This window comes from Scyliorhinus canicula, chromosome 10, assembly GCF_902713615.1.
Source record: "Scyliorhinus canicula chromosome 10, sScyCan1.1, whole genome shotgun sequence".
Classification (NCBI taxonomy): Eukaryota; Metazoa; Chordata; class Chondrichthyes; order Carcharhiniformes; family Scyliorhinidae; genus Scyliorhinus; species Scyliorhinus canicula.
This window is the reverse complement of record NC_052155.1, coordinates 86,539,421-86,564,912: the sequence shown is the minus strand read 5'-3', so window position 1 is coordinate 86,564,912 and position 25,492 is coordinate 86,539,421. Positions and strand designations below refer to the sequence as shown.

Here is a 25,492-nt window from a genome sequence, read left to right as displayed (position 1 = left end):
TAAATTAATGCAAAGTTTTATTGATAGCAGAAATCAAACATTTTCGCGACTCGATTAACATCTTTGCCCAAATGATTTAATTTCCTTAAGTCTCTAAACTGGCACGATGTATGAAAGTGTAATATTCCAATCTGATATTTACATCTCTGGCAGTGACATTAGCTGGTTGCTTTAGTTTTCAATATAATATCAAGAGACATTACCTTAAGCTTGGCAACACAAAACTGAAAAATAGCTCTAACAATGGATATGAGATAATTATGCAAAATAATGTAAAATACATCTGCTAATTAGCAAAATAGCTTCAGTAACCAAGTTCAGATGTAAGCAGTTTGTCAAACAGGTGCCTTTAAAGCAGTCTAACAGTTTTCCCAGTTACAGTTAAGAAGTCTTCATCTGCCAGAGCTCGGAGTGCCTCTTCAAACATATCCTTGGTAATCGCCTGAGAAAATGGGAAAAAAATGTCTAATCAGGTCCAAGTTGCAAGCACACAAGAACAAAAATAGATCTTTTGGTGTAAATACATTGGTGTATTATCTTTGGTATATTATACTGTTACCAGTAACAGTAGCAAGAATCCTTTTCCTGTTCATCATTGGTTGTTCTTGCCCTGTGACCATGACATAACAAATGCCTACCTGCACCATACAATCCCCAGGAAAGCTCCAGTTGCTGTGGTCTTTGCAACGTCATAAATTATAGTAACTACAAAAAATGATTCCCGTATTAAAAAATAAGAGTGTTGAGTCATCTAGTAAGACAACAAGTACATGGTGCAGTGGTTAGCACTGCAGCCTCATGGCCCTGGGTCACTGTCAATGTAGAGTTTGCACATTCTCTCCGTGGGTCTCATCCCCACAACCCAAAAAGATGTGCAGGGTAGGTGAATTGGCCACACTAAATTGCCCTTTAAGTGGAACTCTTCTGCTCTTCCTTCAGCTCTTCATGCCGCACTACCCGGGCAGCCTCGCTGTCCTGGGTGTGGCAGTCGCGGTGCTCCCGCAGGCAGGCGGCATTTTAAAAACAACTAGAAGTACATTCAAGTATGCCTTTGCTCAGAATTTGAGATAACAGACCGTGGCCAATTGTTTTTTTTCCACGAGAGGACTTCTAACCTAACTTTCCATAAATGTCACTGCCTATAATAAGAATCCATCTTCTCAATGATAATGGTTGCAAACATGGATCCCAGTTCCAATGTTATCAAAAAAGGCCCAAATAATACCAAAGAGCAGAGTAAGAAGGGAAAATGGAGGGAAGAGAAAGAGAAAAGAAAAACAAACAAACAGAGCCCCCATTTCAGCCATGGATGTAATAAAATTTCAATTCTTTCTGGTCCAGATAAAAACTAACTTACAACATCAGATTGAGATCTCATATCTTCAAAAAGTTGCTGATATTTCATGGCTGGAGTTTTGCCTTTAGATTGAATGAACTTCTTCAAGGCTTCTGCTAACTCCTCCTTGCGTTTGCGAGCAGTGGCACTCATTCCTGCGAACAATTAAAGGCAAAAGACGTTTAAATTCACGGTTAGACAATATGGTAACCCTTCAAACTGAATGTGCAGTTCCACCTAATCCGTGCACTTCTGAGAACATATGGGCTGGGGAATGGAATTTTTCATAGAACAATTCATTCTATGTTCAATGCCAGAATTAAACCAGCCCAGGTCCAGTGTAGCACAATTTATTGGAACAGGAGTAGGCCATTCAGCCCCTCGAGCCTGTCCCGCCATTAAATGAGATTGTGGCTGATCAGTGGCTTAACTCCATATACCCGCCTTTGACCCATATCCTTAATATCTTTGCTGAACAAAAATCGATCTAACTCTAAAAATCTAAGATCTAAAAATTAACTGATCTAGCTTCAACTTTTGTTTGTGGGAGAAAGTTCCAAACCTTTACCACCCTGTGTGTGAAGTAGTACTTCCTAGCATCTCTCCTGAACTGTCTAGCCCTAATTTTTAGACCAAGCCCCCTAGTTTTAGAATCTCCAACCAGTGGAAATAGTTTATTTTTATCTACCCTGTCTTTCCCTGTTAATATCTTAAATACTTCGATCTGATCACCCCTTAACCTTCTAAATTCTAGCAAAAAATTTGTATAATCACTCCTCATAAATTAACTCCCGTTGTCCAGATCATTTTAATAAACCTAACTCGCACTCCCTCCAAGGCCAACATATCCATCCTAAGGTGTGGTGCCCAGAACTGCTCACAGTATTCCAATAGGGTCTAACCAGGGCTTTGTATAGCTGCAGCATAACCCATGTCTTTACTCCAATCCTCTGGATATATTGATCATACTATACATACCATTTTACATACCCAACATTCAAGTGGCTTCTTCAAATTAGACTTTCAATTTAATTATACATTTTCAGCAGCCTAGTACTGTGTACATAACCAGAGGGATTCGGTGAGACTCTCCTAATCTATGGTGATACTCCAGTTCAATACGGAGGGAGTGCTGCTCTGCCAGAGATGTTGGGCGGAATTCTCCGCTCCCGGGAAAAATCGTGAAGGCCGTCGTGAATTCGGCCGAGTTTCACGACTGCCTCGGAGGCCGCTCCTCTCACCGTATTCATCCCCACCCGGGGGGCTAGGAGCGGTGCTCCGTTATTCTCGGCCGCCGGGAATGACGCGACGGCGGCGCCTATGTGACGTCAGCCGCGCATGCGCAGGTTGGCCGGCTCCAACCCGCGCATGTGCGGCTGACGTCACGACGGCTGATGGCTCAAACCCGCGCATGGGCGGTGGCCGTCTTCCCCTCCACTGTCCCGCAAGACGTGGCGGCTTGATCTTGCGGGGCGGCAGAGGGGAAAGAGTGCGTCGCTTTGAGACGCCGGCCCGACGATCGGTGGGCACCGATTGTGGGCCAGTCCCCTCCCGAGCATGGCCGTGGTGCTCACTCCCCTCTCCGCCCCCCCACAAACTTCAAACGGGCCTTTGGCGCCCATGTTCACGACGGCAGCAACCAGGTGTGGTTGCCGCCGTCGTGAAACGGTCGCGAACGGCAGGCCGCTCGGCCCATCTGGGTCGGAGAACACGGCGAGCGGCGATTCTTCCGAGCGGGGGGGTGGGAGAATCGTGGGGAGGCGCCAGGGGGGCATGAATTTAGTTGCCCGGCCCTCCTGCGATTCTCCCACCCGGCGTGGGGAGCGGAGAATCGCGCCCGTTATCTCTCAGATAAGACATTACACCAGAGCCCCACCTGCCTCTCAATGAGAGTGAAACAGTAGGAGAATCCTGCCAGGTGAACATTTATCTTAACCAACACCACTAGAACAGGTTATCTCGTCATTACCACATTGTTTGCTGTTTGTGGATCCTTTGTGTGTGCAAATTTGATTATTGTATTTTCTATATTACAACAAAATTAGCAAAGTATTTGGTTGGCTGTAAAGTGCACCAGGACACCCGGAGGTCCTGAAATGCACAAAGTAAATGCAAGTACTTTTAGCTAAAACCGTACCATTTTGTAAGAAATCAGTCTGCGTGATTTTGAAATTAGATCTCAAAAGATGAATAGAGAACTCTGCACCATCCAATTACAATCATGTCCCTCTAGTTTTTCAAAACTAGCACTAATACATATGTATTTAAAGTAAATTGTGGAATGCAGTCGCAAATACATATTTGTACGATTGAAACCTCTAATTTATCTTTTATTAAGACACATGGCAACTTCCTTAACTTTGCAAAAGTACCTTTTCCTAAAAATGACACCCAAAGTGAAAACAATATAGATTTAACTCATTACCTGTTGTAAGGATAGATATATCTACAATTCCAGTCCTTGGGTCAGTGGCAGACTGCTTCAGAGCTTCACGGTGAAGGCGTTTTGCCTCTTCAACATCTATATTTTCCACTTTTTCTGAAAACCGCACTTTGGCATAAGCTTCTGCCAGACGTATCAGTGACTCCAGCTGTCGGGGGTAAGCTGACACCATACCTCGACCACCACCAACCTTCCTCATATCCACATACGCCTTTAAGATGAAGGAAAACAAAAACACTGATAATATTTAGAGAGGTGGCATATTTCGTAAAAACATAATCAACACTTTTATATATCACAGAAAGAGGCCCTTCAGCCCATTATACCTGTGCCGGCCATCAAGCAGCTATCTCTTCCAATCTCATTTTCCACAACTGCCCCTGGTTATTGACCCTTCTACCTAGGGTAGATTCTTCCCACCTACCTTATCTTTGTCCTTCATAAATTTTGTACACCTCAAGTAGATCCCCCTCAGCCTTCTCTGCTCTAAAGAGAACCCCAGCCTAGCAAGCCTCTTTTCATTGCAGAAACGCTCCAGCCCAGGCAACATTCAGGTGAATCTCCTCTGCACCCTTTCTAGTGCAATCATATCCTTCCTATAGTGTGGTGAACAGAACTGCACACAGTAATCTGCCTAACCAGCATTTTATACAGCTCCATCATAACCTCCCTGCTGAAATATTCTATGCCTCGGCTAATAAAGGCAAGTATCCCATATTCCTTGATAACCACCTTAACTACCTCTCGTGCTGCGTTCAGGTACCTACGGAGATGCAGCCCAAGGTCCCTCTGATCATCTGTACTTCCTAGGGTACCATCATTCATTGTGCATTCCCGTGCCACGTTAGTTCTCCCAAAATGCAGCACCTCAAGCCAAGTATAGAGTTCTCACCTCAATCAATGATTGACCGGCTTCTTCGCTAAGTCTAGGGTGAATGTAAGTGCGGCCATAGGCAATGTAATCCCTCAACACTGCCATGTCCAAGTATTCTTCTTCCATTTGCTCTTCACTTTGATAATAAAGTGAAACCAAGTGGTGGGCAAGACGTCGATCATAAGCTTCATCTTGTGGGTCCAACATAAGGAAGATCAAGTCAAACCTAGAAATACAACCAACACACTTACAACAGTGTGCCTAATATGCGGAAACACTAGCCATTTACATGATTTAGGTCTTGATTGTAAAACAGAAAATGTTTATCCTACCTGGACAGCAGTGTATGTGGAAGCTGGATGTTTTCGATTGTTGTTTTTTTGGGATTCCACTGTGATTCCACTGGGTTTGCAGCTGCCAGGATAGATGTGCGGGCATTCAGCTGACAGATAATTCCAGCCTAAAACATACAAAAAGTTACGAGTAATGCAGAAAAATATTGAGATCTTGCCAACTCATAGAGCCGAGTTTTCACATGCTGCTTACATATTTACTCCCAATTCGAAATGCTCATTTTAAACAATAACGGAAAAATTATTCTTACCTTAGCAATGGAAAGTGTTTGCTGCTCCATAACTTCATGCAACACAGATCTTGTGCTATCATTCATTTTGTCAAACTCATCTATGCAACAGATGCCGTTATCACTCAGAACAAGGGCACCAGTCTGCAAGACCAGTTGCCTCGTCTCAGGATCCTTTGTCACATAAGCAGTGAGACCTACAGCGCTGGAGCCTTTGCCAGAAGTGTACTGACCTCTGGGCACCAGGTTGTACACATACTGCAACAATTGAGATTTACTGGTGCCAGGGTCACCACAGAGAAGGATGTTGACCTCTGCACGGAAATTACCACGGCCAGTGTGACTGAAATCTTTGCGCGTGCCACCAAACAACTGCAGCAAGATACCCTGGTCCAAAATACAAAGAACAACTGTCACAAATTTAAGTTTGATATAGAATTACCAGTAGATGCACACAGCCATTAACAATTTAGTTAACCTTATATATTGGGTATCATGTTTCAGGAGTGAAGGATAGATATAAACTATAGTCAGGTTGAGAAACAATTCTGGAACCTGTTAGCATATGGTGAATTTTGCGTCCTGTGACAATTTCCCAATCTCAGCCTAATTGGGAGATGTGGAGTGCATAGTTTGAATAATTCATAAAAAAAGATGGAGGACCCAATGTATAAAAATAGTCTAACCCAGATTTTCCATTTAAATATTATAACAATGCTCTAGGAGTTAACATGCTAAAAGCAGTTTGTCCATCTGCCTCTCAGGACTGTTGAGTACTCCACATGAAATGAGGGGTAAGTGGGGGGGAAAAAGGAGAGAAAACAGAAATGTAACAAAAAGGTAATATTTCTAAGCTTATTAAAATAAATAAACATTCTCAGACCACAGAAACTAACTAATTGTTTAACTGAAGTGACCATACACGTTAAACTTGTACTTTCGGAAAGGAAATTCAAGAAGTAAATGTATGGCAAAGATTCTAGTGATTCACACGCTATGTTTAATAAATAAAGTCATGTGTCATCATATAGGAAAACATAAAGATGTGTTCCAAGACCATCTTATACCTTTTTGATATCTTCATGTTCATAAATACTAGGAGCCAAAGCAGCAGAAAGTCGTTCGTAGATATCAGGCTTCTTAGAGAGCTCTTTCAGCATGTCAACACGCTGTTCAGTGAACAATTTCTGCTCCTTTTCATCTCCAATTCCATGAAGTCGTTTCTCATCAGTTTTGCGAAAGTGAATGACATCAATGTGAGTCTTGTACACTGATTTCACATTACTAACTCTGGGATTCACACGGATAGGAACAGCTCTGTAGATGCCTAGACAAAACAAAAATTCACATCTTAACACTCCTTCGTCACCTCTAACATTCAGACATGAACCACCTGAAAATAGACATCGTGTTTGAGAATCTAGGTAGGATTTACCCGTGACATTCACACGATCTCCAGGCTGCACTTTATCCACCAGGTCATTGTGAGCGAACAGTATAACTGTATGTGGTGTTTGTCCTGCAGGCATATCTTCAGGGGACTCCTGCAACTTAACCTGCAAGATTATAAAAGTTAAACTAGTTCATTATGGGACCAAGAACAGCTGCACAGTATAGTATGGCTACCATTTCTGAAGTTAATGCACCTGCTGCATTTGAAGAACATAAAGGCACTATATCCTTCCAAAACATAAAATTCTTATTTGAAATTCATTGGATTCTAGTTACAATCAACACTGTTTTTGTTTTCTGTCACCATGTCTCCCTAGATAGATCCCATTCTTAGGGTTTAGTTTTCTTGTCCATTATAAGCTCTATGTTGCAACTTCTCCCAAACTATCAACCTTGTGCCATTTGTTACATATAATGATGAGTAAACCTAAGTGACTACTTCTAAGGGAGGTGATAGCATAGTGGCATGGTCACAAATGCTCTGAGTCCCCAGTTCGAATCCCACCATGGCAGATGATGAAATTGAATTCAATAAACACCTGGAATTAAAAGTATAACGATGGCCATGAAACTATTGTTGATTGTTGTAAAACCCCAACTGGTTCACGAATATCCTTTAGAGAAGGAAATCTGCCATTGTTACATGGTCTGGCCTCTGTGCTTGACTCTGAAATGGCCTTGCAGGCCATTCAGTTCAAGGGCAATTAGGGAAAGGCAATAAACACTGGCCCAGCCAGGTGACACCCCATCCCATGAAAGAAAAAAAAAACAAAGTTCTGTGAGAAAGTATGCAGTTCAGCACTTCCCTGATGACAGTCAAGTGTGGGCACTTTTCAGATGAGCATCATGAACAGTTTTCTTCATTCCATAATGAAGCATAGATACAATTACCAGTTCAATTACTTCTGCTGACTCTTGTCAAGCATTCAACAATTATTTTATTTTTTTAAAATTTAGATTTCCTATTCATTTTTTCCAATTAAGGGGCAATTTAGCGTGGTCAATCCACCTAGACTGCACATCTTTGGGTTGTGGGGTCGAAGCCCACGCAAACATGGGGAGAATGTGCAAACGTCACACGGACAGTGACCCAGATCGAACCTGGGACCTCAGAGCCGTGAGGCAGCAGTGCTAACCCACTGCGCCGCCAAGTTATTTTTGAAGTGTTGCTTTATAGTTCAGGGGAAACTTATTTTGTTGCAATCCAGTTATTTAGCATTAACTGTACAAGTGTCTTTCTGAACAACTTACCATCTGTTTGTCTGAAAATACTGAACGGTTGTGAATTAGAGCCATGCTGTGTGTGGTGTTGCAATTCTTGCACACAGATGGCTCAGCAATCCGGCCACGATCAATCTCCACCCTTGTGCAAAAAGCACACACTTGACAGCTGAAAAATGCCTCTTGCATTTCAGGGATCAGTTGAGAAGATCTGATCACCATGCCACTGACTGTGATCAACTGATCAATATCTGCAAGGAAATATGCAAAACAATAATTATATGCATTATATTAACTTTACAATGAAAATAAAATCTTCTGAATTAGCCAACGTGGCTTTACTGCAGATGGCTTACAAGAGAAATCTGAAACCGTTCAAGTTAGCACCGACATGTAATATATCATAAAACAGAGTTAACAACTAAAACCAGTTGTCCTTTTTCTGGTAGTAATATCCTACCCTCTGGATTCAAACTTCTCATATTTTTTGTTCTCAAAGCGTTGTATGGTCGAACTTGGATCTGATGCTCCAGTAGAGAGTCAGGGAAACGCTCAAAAAAAAGTTCATTGACAGCCATGTCAAAAGTAGGAATCACTTCCTGTACATTAAAAAAGATTATTTAGCTTAAAATCACTGATTAACATTTTAAAATTTCAACGTTGATAGCAAAGCAATTATTTATTGTATAACATATATTACCTGTGGGTAACAAATCAGCTGTCTGTATAGTTCAGGGTCAAAAGTTCTTAAATGAGCAGAGTTCACATTTAAAAATGGCTCCCCCACCAAATTCATCTACAGTAGAAGCAAAAGTCAAATTTCCTGCAGGGCTGGAATATTTACACAACAAAAACAAAAGTAGTGATTAGTGAAAGTACAGGTGAGGGCAAGATGTACATTACCTCTTCAAGCCGTTGCATGTAAAGTGGTTCATTGATGTCAAGACCTGTAATTTCCTCTTCTTTAGCAGAAGGGTCAATAAAGCGCTGAAGAAACCTCTGAAAGAGAATGGTACAATGACTACTTTCCCTTCTGTAATATCATGGAAACTACAGATCTTAATACCTGTTTAATACTGCGACTTAACAAAAGCCAATTATCATGCAATAGTCTACTATCAACTATCAGCAAAGTGATGTAAAATTTTGTTGACAGTGCTATCAAATGGCATTTACGCTGCAATAATCTGCTCAATTTCTGTTCTGTTCAGCTCCTGATCTCTTAACAGCTTGGTCCAAACGTGGACAAAATAACTGAACTTAAGAGGTGAGGTGGGAGTGACAACCTGGACATCATGGAATTTACAGTGCAGAGGGAGCCCCTACTTAAGCCCACACCTCCACCCTATCCCCGTAACCCCACCTAATCTTTTGGACACTAAGGGCAATATCTTGAGCTGCTTTATCAATGACTTTCTCTCTGTCATAAAGGTCTTATGCAGGGATGTTCACTGATGATTGCAGTGTTCAGTGCCATTTGTGACTCCTCAGATACTAAAGCAACCAGTATGCATTTGCACCAAGACCTGGGCAATATTCAGGCCTGGGTTGGTAAGTGGCAAGTAATATTCATGACACATAAATATCAAGCAATGACCATGTCGAACAAGAGAGAATCTAACCATCTCTCCACGGCATTTATCAGCATTATCTTTGTTGAATTTCCATTGACCAAAAACTGACCTAGATTAGACACATAAATCCTGTGGCTATAAGGGCAGGTTAGAAGTTGAAAATTATGTAGTAGGGAATTCATTTTCTGATTCCCCTAAGCCTGCCAGGAGTGTGATGGACGACTCTTCCCTTGCCTGGATGGGTGCAGCCTACACTAGCCTGACACCATCAAGGACAAAGCAGCTTGTTTGATTGGGATCCCATTCATCACCTTAAACATTTAGTCCCTCCCATCGATGCACACTGGCAGCAGTATACCATCTACAAGATGCATTGCAGCAATTTGCCATGTCTCCTTTCGAATCAGCTTCCAAACCCATGACCTCTACCACCAAGAAGGATAAGGGCAGCAGATGCAAGGGAACACCACTACCTGCAAGCTACCCTCCAAGCCACATATCATCCTGGTGTGGAATAAGATCATCATCCTTTCACGATCCCTGGGTAAAAATCCTGGAGCTCCCTGCCATAACAACACTGTAGGTGGACTTAAACCAGGTGAACTGCAGCTGTTCAAGGCGGCTGCCCACCACCTTCTCAAGGATATGTAAGAATGGGTAACAGCGATGCTCACACCACATAAAAGAACAATAAAGCTCTGGTCTATTTTATAATCTTAAAAAAAAAGCCCTGCTTCAGCATTACAATGCCACCAAAAACACAGGTTTGTACCGTCAAATCCTTTATTTTGTCACAAAAGGCCAGCCGTGCCTGATGTATTGTTGGAACTTTATGGTCACAGAAATAACTAGAATTCTTACTGGGAAATGCAAACTCCAGGGATGTTTCCACTTCTGTGCACATGCATGACTTGCCTGATAGTTGTGGATGCATCTCAGTGATGCCATTTTGCAGCAAATGGTGGATAATTAAGAATTGCTTCTTAATATATTCAAGAGAAGACCAGGCATTTGAAGAGCAAAAACAACAGCACAAATATACCAATAGCTATCTGAAACCTACCTGAAACTTTTCTTTACATGCAGCCACATTGACATCTGTTCCCCATATTACCAGCTTCTGACCAAGGGATTGCTCACTGGTCATAACTTCATCTGCTGAAGGCTACAAAGAGGAGATAAGGTTCTTAAAAAAGAAAGCAACTGATAATGGTAAATGTACTTCTGCAAAATAATATAGAAAGATAAATTAATTCACTTAAACTTGGTTCATCTGCACATCTTCTATTGGGTACCTACCTGATCTGCATGCAAGTCAACCTGGCGGACCTTACGTGCAGACCCAAGATCAGGACGCTGGCGAATAGGTGTACCCCGCACACCACTGCGAGGTGTACCTTCCACTCTAGAGCTGGGAGTGCCATAGGTCAAAGGAGAGCTTATGTCAAATTCACTGGCAGCTGGGAGATATTAAAACATTTTGACAGTTACTTGAACAGAAGTGACTAAACCTACACATACATAAGAAAAGGGCCCTTCGGCCCATCACATGCGCACCAGTTAAAGCCAACCACCTAACTATTCTAATCCTATTTTCCAGCACTTGGCCCATAGCCTTAGGATCGAAAGTGCACATCTAAATACTTATGTCCTCCGGTCATAACTTCCCTGCTCTTAAACTCTTTTGCCTTAGCTAATAAAGGCAAGTATACCATATGCTTTCTTAACCATTATATCCACCTGCTCTGCTACCTTAGAGACCGGTGTACATGCAAGCCAAGGTCACTCTGATCCTCAGTGCTTCCTACTCTATATTGTCCTCTGCTGTACAGCCACAAGAGGGCAAAATACGCTGTTGTGGACATTCTCTGCACTATTGAAAACTATCCGAATTGTTGCAGTTGTATTAATTTCCTCTTTAACCATGGGCAGCACGGTAGCACAGTGGTTAGCATTGTTTTTTAAAAATAATTTTTATTCACATTTTCACAAAATATCAATAACACAAAACATTAACAAAAAATAGAAATATTAACTAAGAAAAACAAAAAAACAAACCCCCCCCCCCCCGGTAAATACAAAAAGAGATTAACACCCATCATAATCAAAGAACACGTGTACACGCCCCTTCAACCCAACCCACCGAAACGACCCCCCCCCCTGCCGGGCTGCTGCTGCTGCTGGCCTTTTTTCCCTACCGTTCTGCCAGGAAAGGCTGCCACCGTCTGAAAAACTCCTGTACTGAGCCCCTCAGGGCAAATTTCACACTCTCCAATTTGATGAACCCTGCCATATCGTTGATCCAGGCCTCCACGCTTGGGGGCCTCACATCCTTCCACTGAAGAAGAATCCTCCACCGGGCTACAAGGGATGCAAAGGCCAGAATGCTGGCCTCTTTCGCCTCCTGCACTCCCGGCTCCACTGCAACCCCAAATATTGCGGGTCCCCAGCCTGGCTTGACCCTGGATCCTACCACCCTCGGCACTGTGCTTGCTACCCCGTTCCACAATTCCCCCACCACTGGGCAAGCCCAGAACATATGGGCATGGTTCGCTGGGCTCCCTGAGCACCTAATACACCTGTCTTCACCCCCAAAGAACCTACTCATCCTCCTCCCGGTGACATGAGCCCTATGTAGCACCGTGAACTGTATGAGGCTAAGCCTCGCACATGAAGAGGAGGAGTTCACTCTTTCCAGAGCATCCGCCCACGTCCCCTCCTCAATCTCCTCTTCCCATTTACCCTTCAGCTCCTCCACCGAGGCCTCGTCTACCTCCTGCATCACTTGGTACATGTCCGAAATCTTCCCCCCTCCAAACCACACCCCCGAGAGCACCCTGTCCTGGACTCCACGTGGAGGCAACAGAGGGAACCCCGCCACCTGGCAAACGCCCTTACCTGCATATACCTAATAATGTTCCCCGGGGGGAAGCCCGAAATTCTCCTCTAACTCACCTAGGCTCGCAAACTTCCCATCTACAAACAGGTCCCTCAACCTCCTAACACCTGCCCTGTGCCAACTCAGGAACCCGCCATCGATTCTCCCTGGAACAAACCGGTGGTTCCCCCGTATCGGGGACCCCATCGAGACCCCCCACCTCCCCCCTGTGCCGTCTCCATTGCCCCCAAATTTTGAGGGTAGCCGCCACCACCGGGCTCGTGGTATACCTCGTTGGAGGGAGCGGCAACGGCGCTGTTACAAGCGCCTCCAGGCTCGTGTCCACACAGGACGCCATCTCCATCCTCTTCCATGCTGCCCCTTCCCCGTCCATTACCCACTTGCGCACCATCGCTGTGTTGGCAGCCCAATAGTACCCACAGAGGTTGGGCAGCGCCAGCCCCCCCCCTATCCCTCCCCCGCTCCAAAAACACCCTTCTCACCCTCGGGGTCCCGTGCGCCCATACAAATCCCGTAATACTCCTGCTGACCTTCCTAAAAAAGGCCTTCGGGATAAGGATGGGGAGGCACTGGAACAGGAACAAAAACTTCGGGAGCACCGTCATCTTGACTAACTGCACTCTGCCCGCCAGCGACTTTTAAACTCCTCCTCCATTTGCTCCACCAGCCATGTAAGGTTAAGTTTGTGTAGGGCCCCCCAGCTCCTGGCCACCTGGACTCCCCGGTACATAAAGCTCCTCTCCGCCCTTTTTAGTGGGAGTCTACCAATCCCCTCCTCCTGGTCCCCCGGGTGCATGACGAACAGCTCGCTCTTACCCAGGTTGAGCTTATACCCTGAGAAGTCCCCAAATTCCCTCAGAATCTTCATCACCTCCGGCATTCCCCCCACTGGGTCCGCCACATAGAGCAATAAGTCATCCGCATAAAGCGACACTCGGTGCTCCTCCCAACCCCGCACCAGTCCCCTCCAGTTCCTCGACTCCCTCAACGCCATGGCCAGGGGTTCGATCGCCAACGCAAAGAGCAAGGGGGACAAGGGACACCCCTGTCTCGTCCCTCGGCATAACCGAAAGTACTCCGATCTCCTCCGATTCGTGGCCACGCTCGCCATCGGGGCCTCATAACAACCTCACCCATCTGACAAACCCCTCCCCAAACCTTTCCAGCACCTCCCACAAGTACCCCCTAGTACTCAACCCTATCAAAGGCCTTCTCCGCGTCTAGCGCCACCACTATCTCCGCTTCCCCCGCTACCGCCGTCATCATAATAACATTCAAGAGCCTCCGTATGTTGGTGTTCAGCTGCCTTCCCTTCACGAACCCCATCTGGTCCTCGTGGATGACCCACGGCACACAGTCCTCTATCCTTGTGGCCAAGATCTTCGCCAACAGCTTGGCGTCTACATTTAACAGCAAGATCGGCCTGTACGATCCACACTGCAGGGGGTCCTTGTCCCGCTTAAGGATCAAGGAAATCAGCGCCCGGGACATAGTCGGGGGCAAAGACCCCCCTCCCGTGCCTCGTTAAAGGTCCTAACCAACAGGGGACTCAGCAGGTCTGCATACATTTTATAGAATTCGACCGGGAACCCATCCGGCCCTGGCGCCTTCCCCGACTGCATGCTCCCTATCCCTTTGACCAGCTCCTCCAGCTCAATCGGCGCCCCCAGTGCCTACACCTGCCCCTCCTCCACCTTCGGGAATCTCAGCCGGTCCAAGAAGCGCCCCATTCCCCCCCCCCCCTCCGCTGGGGGTTCAGACCGATACAATTCCCTGTAAAAGTCCCTGAAGACCCCATTGATGTCTGCCCCCCTTCGCACCACATTCCCTCCCCTATCCTTAACTCCACCAATCTCCCTGGCCGCATCCCGCTTACGGAGCTGATGCGCCAGCATCCGACTCGCCTTCTCCCCATATTCATAAACCGCTCCCTGTGTCTTCCTCCACTGAGCTTCCGCCTTTCTGGTGGTCAGTAAGTCGAACTTGGCCTGAAGACTACGCCGCTCCCCCAGCAATCCCTCCTCCTGAGCCTCCGCGTATCTCCTATCCACCCTCACCAACTCCCCCACCAGCCTCTCTCTCCCTCTAGGCTCGGATGGAGATCAACTCCCCTCTAATCACCGCCTTCAATATCTCCCAGACCGTCCCCACTCGAACCTCCCCATTATCATTGGCCTCCAGGTACCTCTTGATACATCCTCAAACCCGCCCACCTCCTCATCTGCCAGCAGCCCCACCTCCAAGCGCCAGAGCGGATGCTGGTCTCTCTCCTCCCGCAGCTAGAGGTCCACCCAGTGCGGGGCATGATCCGAAATGACTATCGCCGAATATTCGGCATCCTCCACCCTCTAAACCAGCCCCCTGCTCATAATTTTTAAAAATCGATCCGGGAATAGGCCTTATGCACATGGGAGAAGAATGAAAACTCCCTGGCCCTCGGCCTCGCAAACCTCCACGGATCCACCCCTCCCATCTGGTCCATAAACCCCCTCAACACCTTAACCGCCGCTGTCCTCCTACCCGTCCTGGACCTGGATCGATCCAATGGGGGATCCAGCACTGTATTGAAGTCCCCCCCCCATTATCAGCCCCCCCCCCCCCCCCCCCGTCTCCAGATCTGGAATGCGGCCCAACATGCGCCGCATAAAACCCGCATCGTCCCAATTCGGGGCGTATACATTGACCAGCACCACCCGCTCCCCCTGCAGCTTGCCGCTCACCATCACATACCTCCCGCCGCTGTCTGCCACCACATTTGACGCTTCAAACGACACCCTCTTTCCCACCAGGATCGCCACCCCCCGATTTTTTGCATCCAGCCCCGAATGAAACACTTGGCCTTCCCATCCCTTCCTCAGTCAAACCTGGTCCGCCACCTTCAGGTGCGTCTCCTGGAGCATGGCCACGTCCGCCTTCAGCCCCTTCAGGTGCGTAAACACCCGGGCCCGTTTGACCAGCCCATTCAGTCCCCTCACATTCCAAGTTATCAGCCGGATCAGGGGGCTCCCTGCCCCCCTCCCCCGCCGACTAGCCATAACCCTTCCCGCCATTGGCCAGCGCCCCCGGCTCGGCCCGTTCCCCACGGCGGCAAACCTCCATCCCGACCCCCCCTGCATACTCCAGCTCCTTCCTGGCCATTCCAGCAGAAACCCTGTACCCCCCCAACCCAGGACCCCTCCTAGCCGCGTTACTCCCTCCACAGTACTCCCGTAAACCAGCTGACTCCTGCTGACCCCGTCAACTCCCGCCACTACTCCGACCCATCCCAGCGTGGGGCTACCCCTCCTCCCCAGTGCCCACCAGCAGGCTCTCCTCCTCCTCCTCCCCCTCTAACGTGGAAAAAAAAAAGCCCGTGCTTCTCAGCTCCCATCAACCCTCAGTGCGGGAAAAAGCCCGCGCTTTCCACCTGCCCGACCCCGCCTCCTCTAAGGCAGCTCCCATTGTCGGCCCAAGCCCCTCACGGGGCCTCAGCCCCCGTCCCACCATCGGCTCCCCACACTGCAAATCTACCCCCCACCTCGAGCCCATCCACCGAACCCACGCAAAAATAAAGTGCCCCACCCGGCCTGAAAACAACACAGAACCAGCATTAAACAGAAAGCCCGCCCTCAGAAAATAACAGTTACATACAGACCCCCACACCCAACCCTCAGTTTGAGTCCAACTTCTCGGCCTGCACAAAGGCCCACGCCTCCGCCGGGGACTCGAAGTAAACGTGTTGGTCCTTGTGGGTGACCAACAAACGTGGCGCCTGCAACATGCCAAACTTCACTCCTTTGCTGTGTAGCACCGCCTTCGTCCGGTTGTACCCGGCCCTCCGCTTAGCCACCTCAGCACTCCAGTCCTGGTAGATCCGCACCACCGCGTTCTCCTACCTGCTACTCCGCTCCTTCTTGGCCCACCTGAGCACACACTCACGGTCAATGAACCGGTGGAACCGCACCAGCACCGCCCACCGCGGCTCATTCGGCTTGGGCCTCCTTGCCAGTATTCTGTGGGCCCCCTCCAACTCCAGGGGCCCCTGGAAGGACCCAGCTCCCATCAGCGAATTCAGCAGGACGACCACGTAGGCTCCCAGGTCCGACCCCTCCAGCCCCTCCGGGAGGCCCAGGATCCGCAAATTTGTCTGCCTCGACCGGTTCTCCATCTCCTCGAACCGCTCCTGCCACATTTTGTGGAGCGCCTCATGCATCTCCACCTTTACCGCAAGGGCTGAGGCCTCATCCTCTCTTTCAGAGGCCTGCTGTCGGATCTCCCGGATTGCCACTCCCTGGGCTATCTGAGTCTCCAGCAGCTTGTCAATGGAAGCCTTCAACGGCTCTAGCAGCTCCAGTTTGAGCTCCCGAAAGCAGCGCTGGAGAGTCACCTGCTGCTCCTGCGCCCACTGCCTCCATTCCTCTAGGTCTCCGCCGGCCGCCATCTTGTGCTTCTACCCTCACTTTTTCTTAGGCTCTCTTGCTTGCCCCACTCCTGGTCCAGGCCATACACCGATGGGGAACTGCTGCTGACTCCTTCCCACGTCGGAAATCGTCAAATAAGTACCGCTGGGGGCCCTAAAAAGAGCCCAAAAGTCCGTTCCTGGCGGGAGCTGCCGAACGTGCGGCTTAGCTCCGCATAGCCGCAACCGGAAGTCCTGGTTAGCACTATTGCTTCACAGCGCCAGGGTCCCAGGTTCGATTCCCGGCTTGAGGCACTGTCTCTGCGGAGTCTGCACGTTCTCCCCATGGGCGCTCCAGTTTCCTCCCACAAGTCCTGAAAGACGTGCTGAGAGTTGAATTGGACATTCTGAATTCTCCCTCTGTGTACCCAAACAGGCGCCGTAGTGTGGCAACTAGGGGATTTTCACCGTAACGTCATTGCAGTGTTAATGTAAGCCTACATGTGACAAAAATAAAGATTATTATTATTAATGGTTGACTCTAAATGACAAGCAGCAAACCTGAATGGCGTGATCGTGCTGGGCTGGATAAGAAGGAGGACTCCTGCACACGTGGGCTCAGAGCATCTGCTGCTGGAGAAGTTGGCATTGGCTGCAGCTCCCCAGTAGATGTTGACTCCTCTATCCGTTGCCTTTGAGAAGGCGGCGAATGTAATCCATCACTTCGAGCTGTTAAGAAGTTGATTTATTGTTAGTAACATGTCAACTACATTTTCCAGTTTTTGCAGTGAAGTGTTGTTTTATAAATGCAACCAACATAATTCTAGCCCATATGAGCATCAACTACAAAATGAAGTGTGCAGTTCAGGGGCGAAATTCTCCGACCCCACGCAGGGTCGGAGAATCGGCCGGCGGCGGCGTTATTCCCGCTCCCGCCGGGTTTTTAATTCTCCGAGCGGCCAAAAACCGGCATTGTGCAAATCTCGCCGGCAGCCTCTGAAAACAGCTGCTGCCGGTGGGATGTCATTGATTTTTAACAGACAGACATTCTCCGTGCCGGATGGGCCGAATTACCGCCGACGTGGCAATAGGTCACACCGGCGAAAAACAGAGTAGCTTTAAAACGGCATCAACCATTGACGATGGTTGACACCGTTCAGTGACCTAGGGCGAGTACGGGGGGGGAGGAGTGCCGGCGTTTGTTTGGGGGGAGAGAGGGAGAGACCCGGTGCTTGTTTTGGGGGGGGGGGGAGACCCGGCGTTTGTTTGTGTGGGTGGGGGGGAGCGACCCGGCGTTTGTTTTTGTGTTGGGGGGGGGGGGGGAAGAGGAAGAGAGAGACCCGGCGTTTGTTTGGGGGGGGGGGAAGAGACTCGGCGTTTGTTGGGGAGGGGGGGGACCCGGCGTTTGTTTGGGGGGGGAGGGGGAGAGAGAGAGAGAGGGAGACTCGGCGTTTGTTGGGGGGGGGGGGAGACCCGGCGTTTGTTTGGGGGGGGGGGGGGGGGGGGGGGGAAGAGACTCGGCGTTTGTTGGGGAGGGGGGGGACCCGGCGTTTGTTTGGGGGGGGGGGGGGAGAGAGAGAGAGAGGGAGACTCGGCGTTTGTTGGGGGGGGGGGAGACCCGGCGTTTGTTTGGGGGGGGGGGGGGGGGGGGGGGGGGAAAGAGAGAGAGAGAGAGACAGCGTTTGTTGGGGGAAAGAGAGAGACCCGGCGTTTGTTTGGGGGGGGGGGGGGGGGGGGGGGGGGGGGAGGAGGAGGAGGAGGAGGGAGAGAGAGACCCGGCGTTTGTTTGGGGGGGGGGGGGGGGAGAAAGAGAGAGAGACCCGGCGTTTGTTGGAGGAAAGAGAGAGAGACTCGGCATTTGTTGGGGGAAAGAGAGAGACCCGGCATTTGTTTGGGGGGGAGGGGGGAAGAGAGACCCGCCGTTTGTTTGTTGTGGGGGGGGGGGGGCGGGGGGGGGCGGGAGAGAGGAGACCCGGCGTTTGTTGGGGGGGGGGGGGAGAGACCCGGCGTTTGTTGGGTGGGGGGGGCGGGGGAGAGACCCGGCGTTTGTTGGGGGAGGGGGGGGGGGGGAGAGAGAGACCTGCCGTTTGTTTGGGGGGGGGAAAGAGAGAGAGAGACCCGGCATTTGTTTGGGGGGAGGGAGGGGAGAGAGAGACCCGGCATTTGTTTGGGGGGGGGAGAGAGAGAGAGACCCGGAGTTGGTTTGGGGGGGGGGGGGGGGGGGGGGGAAGAGAGAGAGAGTGACCCGGCGTTTGTTTTGGGGGGGGGGGGGGGGGGGGGGGAAGGGAGGGAGGGAGAGAGAGAGAGAGAGAGAGAGAGACCCGGCGTTTGTTGGGGGAGAGAGACCCGGCATTTGTTTGGGGGGGGGGGGGGGGGGGGGGGGAGGAGGAGAGACACCCGGCGTTTGTTTGGGGGGGGCGGCGGCTTGGGGGGAGGCCAACCCCTCCCCCGTTCTCCTCCTCTCTCCTCCTTTTTCCCCCTTTCTCCTCCCTCCCCCTCTCACACATTCTCTTCATCCTGCCCTTTGTTCCAGAGCTATTTGATCCCCCTGTGCACTGGCACAGATTTACAGTGCGGTTTAGGTTCTGTGTTTACCCCAGGTGTGGGGGCGGGGAAAAGAGGGATGGATGAGGTTAAATGGAGGATGATTTGGGAGGGGGGTGGGGGTGGTTCAGTGCAGTGCCCCTGAGGAATGCCGAACCGGAGAAAGGGAGAGAGAGGAGAAAGGGGGAGGGAGGAGAAAGAGGCCCGGGGGTGGGGAGGCAGAATTAATCAAAATTCCTGCTTATTTCCTCAGACTCTTCAAAAGGTTGTTTCTCCCCAGGATTAGAAAAGGTGCCTTGATAATTCACAGCGCAGAACCCTTTCTGCGCTGTGAATTATAAAGGCAGAACCCAGAAACTTTGCCAAAAGTTTTTCCCTCTCTCTCCGCGCGTTTTTCCTGTTGTTGTGAAACTGACCTGAAATCGCAGAGGCTGAAGCTGAAATAGACAAATCCAGACACATCTCCCACCCCGGGATCCCAGCATTTCCCTCTGGATTCTAACCAGGCAATATTCCTGGGTTTAGGCAGATTGCAATATACTGTACTCACCAAAGCCCTGCTCTCAGCCAGAGGACGGACGGGACTCCCTCTCTCTGTCCCCACAATCTCCCTCTCTCTCTCTCTCAAACAAAGACAAGGCAGCTGGGAGGAAGGGGAGCCTTGAGGAAGATCTGCTGATGCCCCCATCCAATGGATGCCCGGGGCCAACGCACCGTCGCCCCCCCCTCTCTGCACGCCGCTGCCCCCTACCCCAACTCCCCCCACCCCTCCTACCCACCCCACCGCACACCCCTACCCCCCCCACCCCTACCCACCCCACCCCCCTACCCACACAAACGCCGGGACTCTCTCTCTCTCCCCCCCCCCTCCCCCAACAAACGCCGGGTCTCTCTCTCCCCCCCCAACAAACGCCGGGTCTCTCTCCCCCCCCCCCCCCAAAACAAACACCGGGTCTCTCCCCACCCCCCCAACAAACGCCGGGTCTCTCTCTCCTCCCTCCCTCCCCAAACAAACGCCGGGTCTCGCCACTTCCGCAGCGGATGAAACTGACGCGTATCGCGTCAGTCCGCTGCTGGCCCTTTCGGGAACGGAGATTAACGGCTTAAAAGAAGGCCCCGACGCCGGAGTAATCCGCACCGCTTTTGCCCGCCGGAAATGGGCGTCAAGTCGGTCCGCGGAGAATTTCGCCCCAGATTTCAAATCAGCAGGAACATAACTTGGACAGAACGCTACAAGGGTCTGTAAACATTTTACACACAAATATGAATAGTTTATCAACCGGAATCTCTCAATGTTACAGCAGTCTATTGTTAGAAACAATAATATTTTCCCTCTTGTCAGCTGGTAACTTAATGCCGGATTTGGTACCTCATTACAAACTGAATATTTGTGTGAAAAAGAGTGAAATATTGTGTGTAACATTTTGAAAAGGAAAGGCATAGCAGGGATGGGAATATGGTAAACTGGCTGGATAATTTAGCCACTTTCAATTCTTCAGTGATAGTTAAAATTATATGGCGATGATCACCTAATTTAAACTAAAGTATTCAAACTACTTTTGTTCAAAAGCAATGACTGAAAATGATGTCAGTGGAATATTTTGTACCCAATGAAATAGAATGGCTTCAAAGCATTTTTTTAAGTCTCAAGAGTTCCAGATATACATGGATGCAGTGAACAGTAACACCTACGTGTGGGAGGGTTACTGCCTCTTCCACGCTTGTTCCCTTTACGACTAGGCGTAGATCTTGGTGAAGACATCTTGAGCGCTAGGATCGGAAAAAATACAAACATTTTGCATTCAAACATGTTTGACAGATATGAATGTGAAGCGTATAAATACTATTACTTGATTAACCCATTCACGTTAAAAATCCTTTCCCTTAACACAATTCAACAACATAAAATTTACAGCAAAAAAAATTAAGCCTCGTGTCAAAAAGAATGTACAACCTGACATTTATTTTATTCACAGGCGGCACTCCAATTCTCAAATTATTTCTTTCAAAAGCAGTATTATCAAAAATACTCCAACACACCCATTATTCTCTTCCTTGGCCTAGCTTTTTGCAAACATGCTATTTTATTAAATGGGTATGATTACAGGTGAATTGCCACACTGTAAAGATTGTTGGTCTCTCAGTGGAGCTCACAGGTTGTGACGGTGATGCTAATACAGTACATAGAGCGCACCTGACAAAGTCGAGGACGAGCCAGTTGTTTGAGGGGGTGGAGGATATTTGTGAACAGTGAGGGAGGGATCCGGCCAATCATTTATACATGTTCTGGTCCAGCCCGAAGTTGGAAAATTTCTGGAGAACTGAGAGTTCTATTGATTGAAGAAGGTTAAGTTCATTTTGCAGGGGGGGTGAGTGAGGGGTTCCATAAGAGATGGGGTATTATATTGATATCACACTTTAAAGAGCTGGTTACCGTCAAGCTGTTGAGGGAGGATTGGGGGCGTTTTCTCAGAGTTACTGGGGTGCTAAAGGATAGGGGGTTGTTTTTTGTTTTACTTTGTTGTGTCGTACAGTGAAAAGGTTAAAAATCTGACTTCTGGTGGCGGCTATGAAAGAGTAAGTTGCACACTTGGTAGCTCCCGCTCTGGTTGGACTTTTGGACCTTTTCCCCAGACATTTTTCTGTTTTTAAACGACAAATTCGAAGGCTGAGGCAATTGGGCACCGTTTCCACGTAGTGGTGTATGGAGAAAAGGACCAGAAGTGCACAAAAGGGCAGAAACAAGAAGTCAGTCACAGGCTGTGTTGAAGCTGCAGGGGGAGACAGTATGGCCGAGGACCGGACCCTGGGGTGGCAGCGCAGCGACCAACGGACCCAGGCCATTCAGGATGGGCTTGCCAGGCAGAAGCAGAAATGTTTGGACCCGATTAAAGAATCAACTGATCGGCAAGAGAGCAAATTGGACGCCCAGATTCGGGCGATTCAGAAGGTGGAGAAGGCGCTGGTTGAACAGGAGCATCATCAAACAGCGGTGGAGCTGGAGGCGGGGACGCTTCGGGAACAGCAGAAAAGGCTCCTGAAGAAGGTGGAGGACCTTGAGAACCAGTCCCGCCAGCAGAACCTAAGAATTGTCGGGCTCCCGGAGGGAGCTGACACTGTAGCATACGTGGTGGGTATGTTCGAAATGCTGCTGGAGAAGGGGGCATTCCCCCGGCCATTGGAGGTGGACAGGGCGTACCGAGCGCTTGCCAGGAAGCCGCGAGCGGGGGACCCTCCGAGGGAAATGATGTTGAGATTCCACAGGTTCCTGGACAAGCCAAGTGAATGCGGAATCGTATGTGGGACAACAGCATCCTGCGGGTGTACCAGGACCTGAGCGTGGAGGTGGCGAGGAAGAGGGCAGGCTTTAACCAAGTCAAGGCTATTTTCTTTAAGAAGCAGGTGAATTTCGGTCTGCTGTATCCGGCACGTCTTTGGGTCACGCATGAGGACCAGCATCACTATTTTGAGTCGTCCGATGAGGCGCTGGACTTTGCTAAAAGAAAATAACTGGTGGGGGGTCTGCGAACTCTCGGACTCTGAGACAACTTGTTGGCCTATATTGGGCCCTTTTGTTCTGTTTGTTCTTTTCTCTCCCTTGATTTTTGTTTTCCTGTTTTCAAATTGGTTAGGCCTTCTCTTGTTGTTTTGTGTGTTTTTGGAGGTTTGTTTAGGGAATGGGGGGGGGGTCGATTTTTCATTTCTGGGTTCTTTTTCTCGGTAGATGTTGGCAATGTCCTTTTTGTTTTTATTGATGTGCACTTTTGTGGGATGGAGACGTGCCTGTTTGAGTTTCGGTGGGTGGTGCTTTTGTTTTTGTGTTTTCTTTCTGTTGGGTGCTCTTTTGGGGATTGTTAGATGAGGGAATTTGTTTGTATGAGCGGGGGAGGGGAGCGAGGGGACAATAGGTGGGAGACTTCTTGGCGCAGGGGGCCACCAAGCTAGCTCACAGAAGCACGGTGGGGGGTATGCATGTTTTGTTTACTAGATAGGTTTGGTTTTATAGTGTTGCGGGGGGGGGGGGGGGGGGGGGGAGGATGAGTTCTACTGACGAGGGAGGGACTTTGGTGGAGGGACACCGAGGAGGTCGGGGCCACCGTGGGGCAGGCCGGAGGAGGCACGGCGCATGGGCTGGAGGCGGCGATTGCTGATCAGTTTGGGGGGGGGGGGGGGGGGGGAAAGAGAGACAGCACTTTGCCCCCCAACTAGGCTGATCACCTGGAATGTGCGGGGGCTAAATGGACCGGTAAAGAGGGCACATGTGTTTGCGCACCTGAGGGGACTGAAGGCAGACATGGTAATGCTGCAGGAGACGCGCCTTAAAGTAGTGGATCAGGTCAGGTTGAGGAAAGGCTGGATTAGTCAGGTTTTCCACTCGAGCCTGGATACAAAGACTAGAGGGGTTGCGATTTTGATTAACAAGCGGGTGGCATTTGAGGTGGGAAGAAGTCTCGGATGTGGGAGGTCGATATATCATGGTTAGCGGAAAGCTGCAGGGGATGAAGGTAGTGCTGGTGAATGCTGATGTGCCAAATTGGGATGATGGGGATTTTATAAAGAGGGTGCGAGGGAAGATTCTGGACCTGGACTCGCACAAACTGATAATGGGAGGGGATTTTAATATGGTTATTGATCCATGCGAGGACGGGCAAGGGGCCAGCAATGGCAAAGGAGCTGAGGGGGTTCATGGAGCAGATGATGGGGAGGGGAAATCATGTTGGGGGGGCTCACATGACAGTGGCCCGGATGAGCAGATTCTTTGGGGTGGAGGATAGGTGTGCAAAGTGTGCGGGTGGGCCAGTGAACCATGTCCATATGTTCTGGGCATGTCCAAAACGGAGGGGATTTTGGCAGGGGTTTGCCGACACCATGTCCACAGTATTAAATACGAGGGTGACAATGAGTTTAGAAGTGATGATTTTTGGGATGTCGCAGCCTCCGGGAATCCAGGAGAGGGGCAGACGTTCTGGCTTTTGCTTCCCTGGTAGCCCGGAGGCACATATTACTAGCATGGAGGGACTCAGAGAATTAATCGTCAGCAGGGGGGGGGGGGGCGGGTTAGGTTCGCGTAGATTAGGGGATAAGCAATGGTAGGATCTGTGGGAGGGAAGCGGTATTCACACTATGTTAATATTTTCCTTGTGATGTACATTGTTGATTTTATTGCTGTTACAATGCCAAATAAATACCTCAATAAAATGTTTATTTAAAAAAAGTTAAAAATCAAATAAAAATATTTTAAAAAACTAGTCCAGTCTTTCTCTTCTGGTGGTTAAGAAACAATGGGAATACAGAACCATGAGAGAAGCTCCACGAAACTGATTTGTGCTGCTATATATCTGAAGAGTTGAGAAACAAGGGACCTTCATAGTGGAAAGATGGTATCTCAGCCATGACTGTACACCATGTACAAGATAGTTGACAGCATAGAAATGGCTTGTCCTGCATAATTATCCTTTTGTGTCCATAAGGTTAGGTGGGGTTACTGGGATAGTCAGGGCATGGGCCTAGGTAGGGTGTTCTTTCCAAGGGTTGGTGCAGACTCGATGGCCCAAATGGCCTCTTTCGGCACTGCAGAGATTCTATGATTTTATAATTCGAAGGTAGGCAGGTTCAAACTAGTAAAAACAAAACTTTGGGGCATTTCTCAGGAGATTCTTAATACAGTAATCAATTCCTGGACTAGGTTCCCGGCCTGAAACAGTGGAGTCACGTTATCTAAGCAAAATCGCTTTTGCTCCATTCAGGACCTACATGTTTGTTTTTTGGCCAAATCATGTTTGAAATTGTTTGAAATAAAATTGCAGAAAGAAAAAGTGATTTTTAAGGAGAACAAAATTGAATCCACGCGGGTTCGTAACTAATCTGGTGGCCTAACGAGAGAACCTTGGGAGAAGCTCGCTAGAGCATATACCTTGTCTGACCTGTCCAAAAACACTCTGTGGCCATTTACAATTTACCGACACGACTAACTGCAAAGCACACGCACCTATTTCGAATAATTTGGAATGATTTCCGAGATGATATCAATTCCTACCTTCCTGCTGCCCCGACACTCTCACAACACTTTTCCCGCGAAGCCGGTCAGCTGACCTCCGCAAGGCGCGCGTTTTTCCAACCAATCAGCACCGAATATCCCACCTGGGGGGGGGTGGAGGGGAGAGAGCGGGGCGTGGCCTCGGAGACCG

The 25,492-nt window shown here is 49.0% G+C and overlaps 1 protein-coding gene across 2 annotated transcripts; it reads right to left on the bottom strand.

The window, feature by feature from the left end:
• Positions 1-25,443, bottom strand: mcm4 (minichromosome maintenance complex component 4). Of its 2 annotated transcripts, none has more exons than XM_038809309.1 (17): positions 25,342-25,443; positions 20,997-21,074; positions 17,322-17,489; positions 10,783-10,943; positions 10,547-10,648; positions 8,813-8,908; positions 8,610-8,705; positions 8,370-8,508; positions 7,940-8,160; positions 6,672-6,792; positions 6,304-6,563; positions 5,258-5,623; positions 4,986-5,113; positions 4,672-4,879; positions 3,762-3,990; positions 1,358-1,491; positions 1-442 (listed from the first exon to the last, which is right to left on the bottom strand). In XM_038809309.1, exons 2-17 carry the CDS (start codon positions 21,064-21,066, stop codon positions 350-352), a joined length of 2,592 nt encoding a protein of 863 aa, XP_038665237.1. In that variant the 5' UTR covers positions 21,067-21,074; positions 25,342-25,443; the 3' UTR covers positions 1-349. The 2 variants fall into 2 exon arrangements, with proteins under 2 accessions (XP_038665237.1, XP_038665238.1); XM_038809310.1 differs by having other exon boundaries at positions 25,294-25,401.
• Between the last annotated feature and the right edge of the window lie 49 nt (positions 25,444-25,492).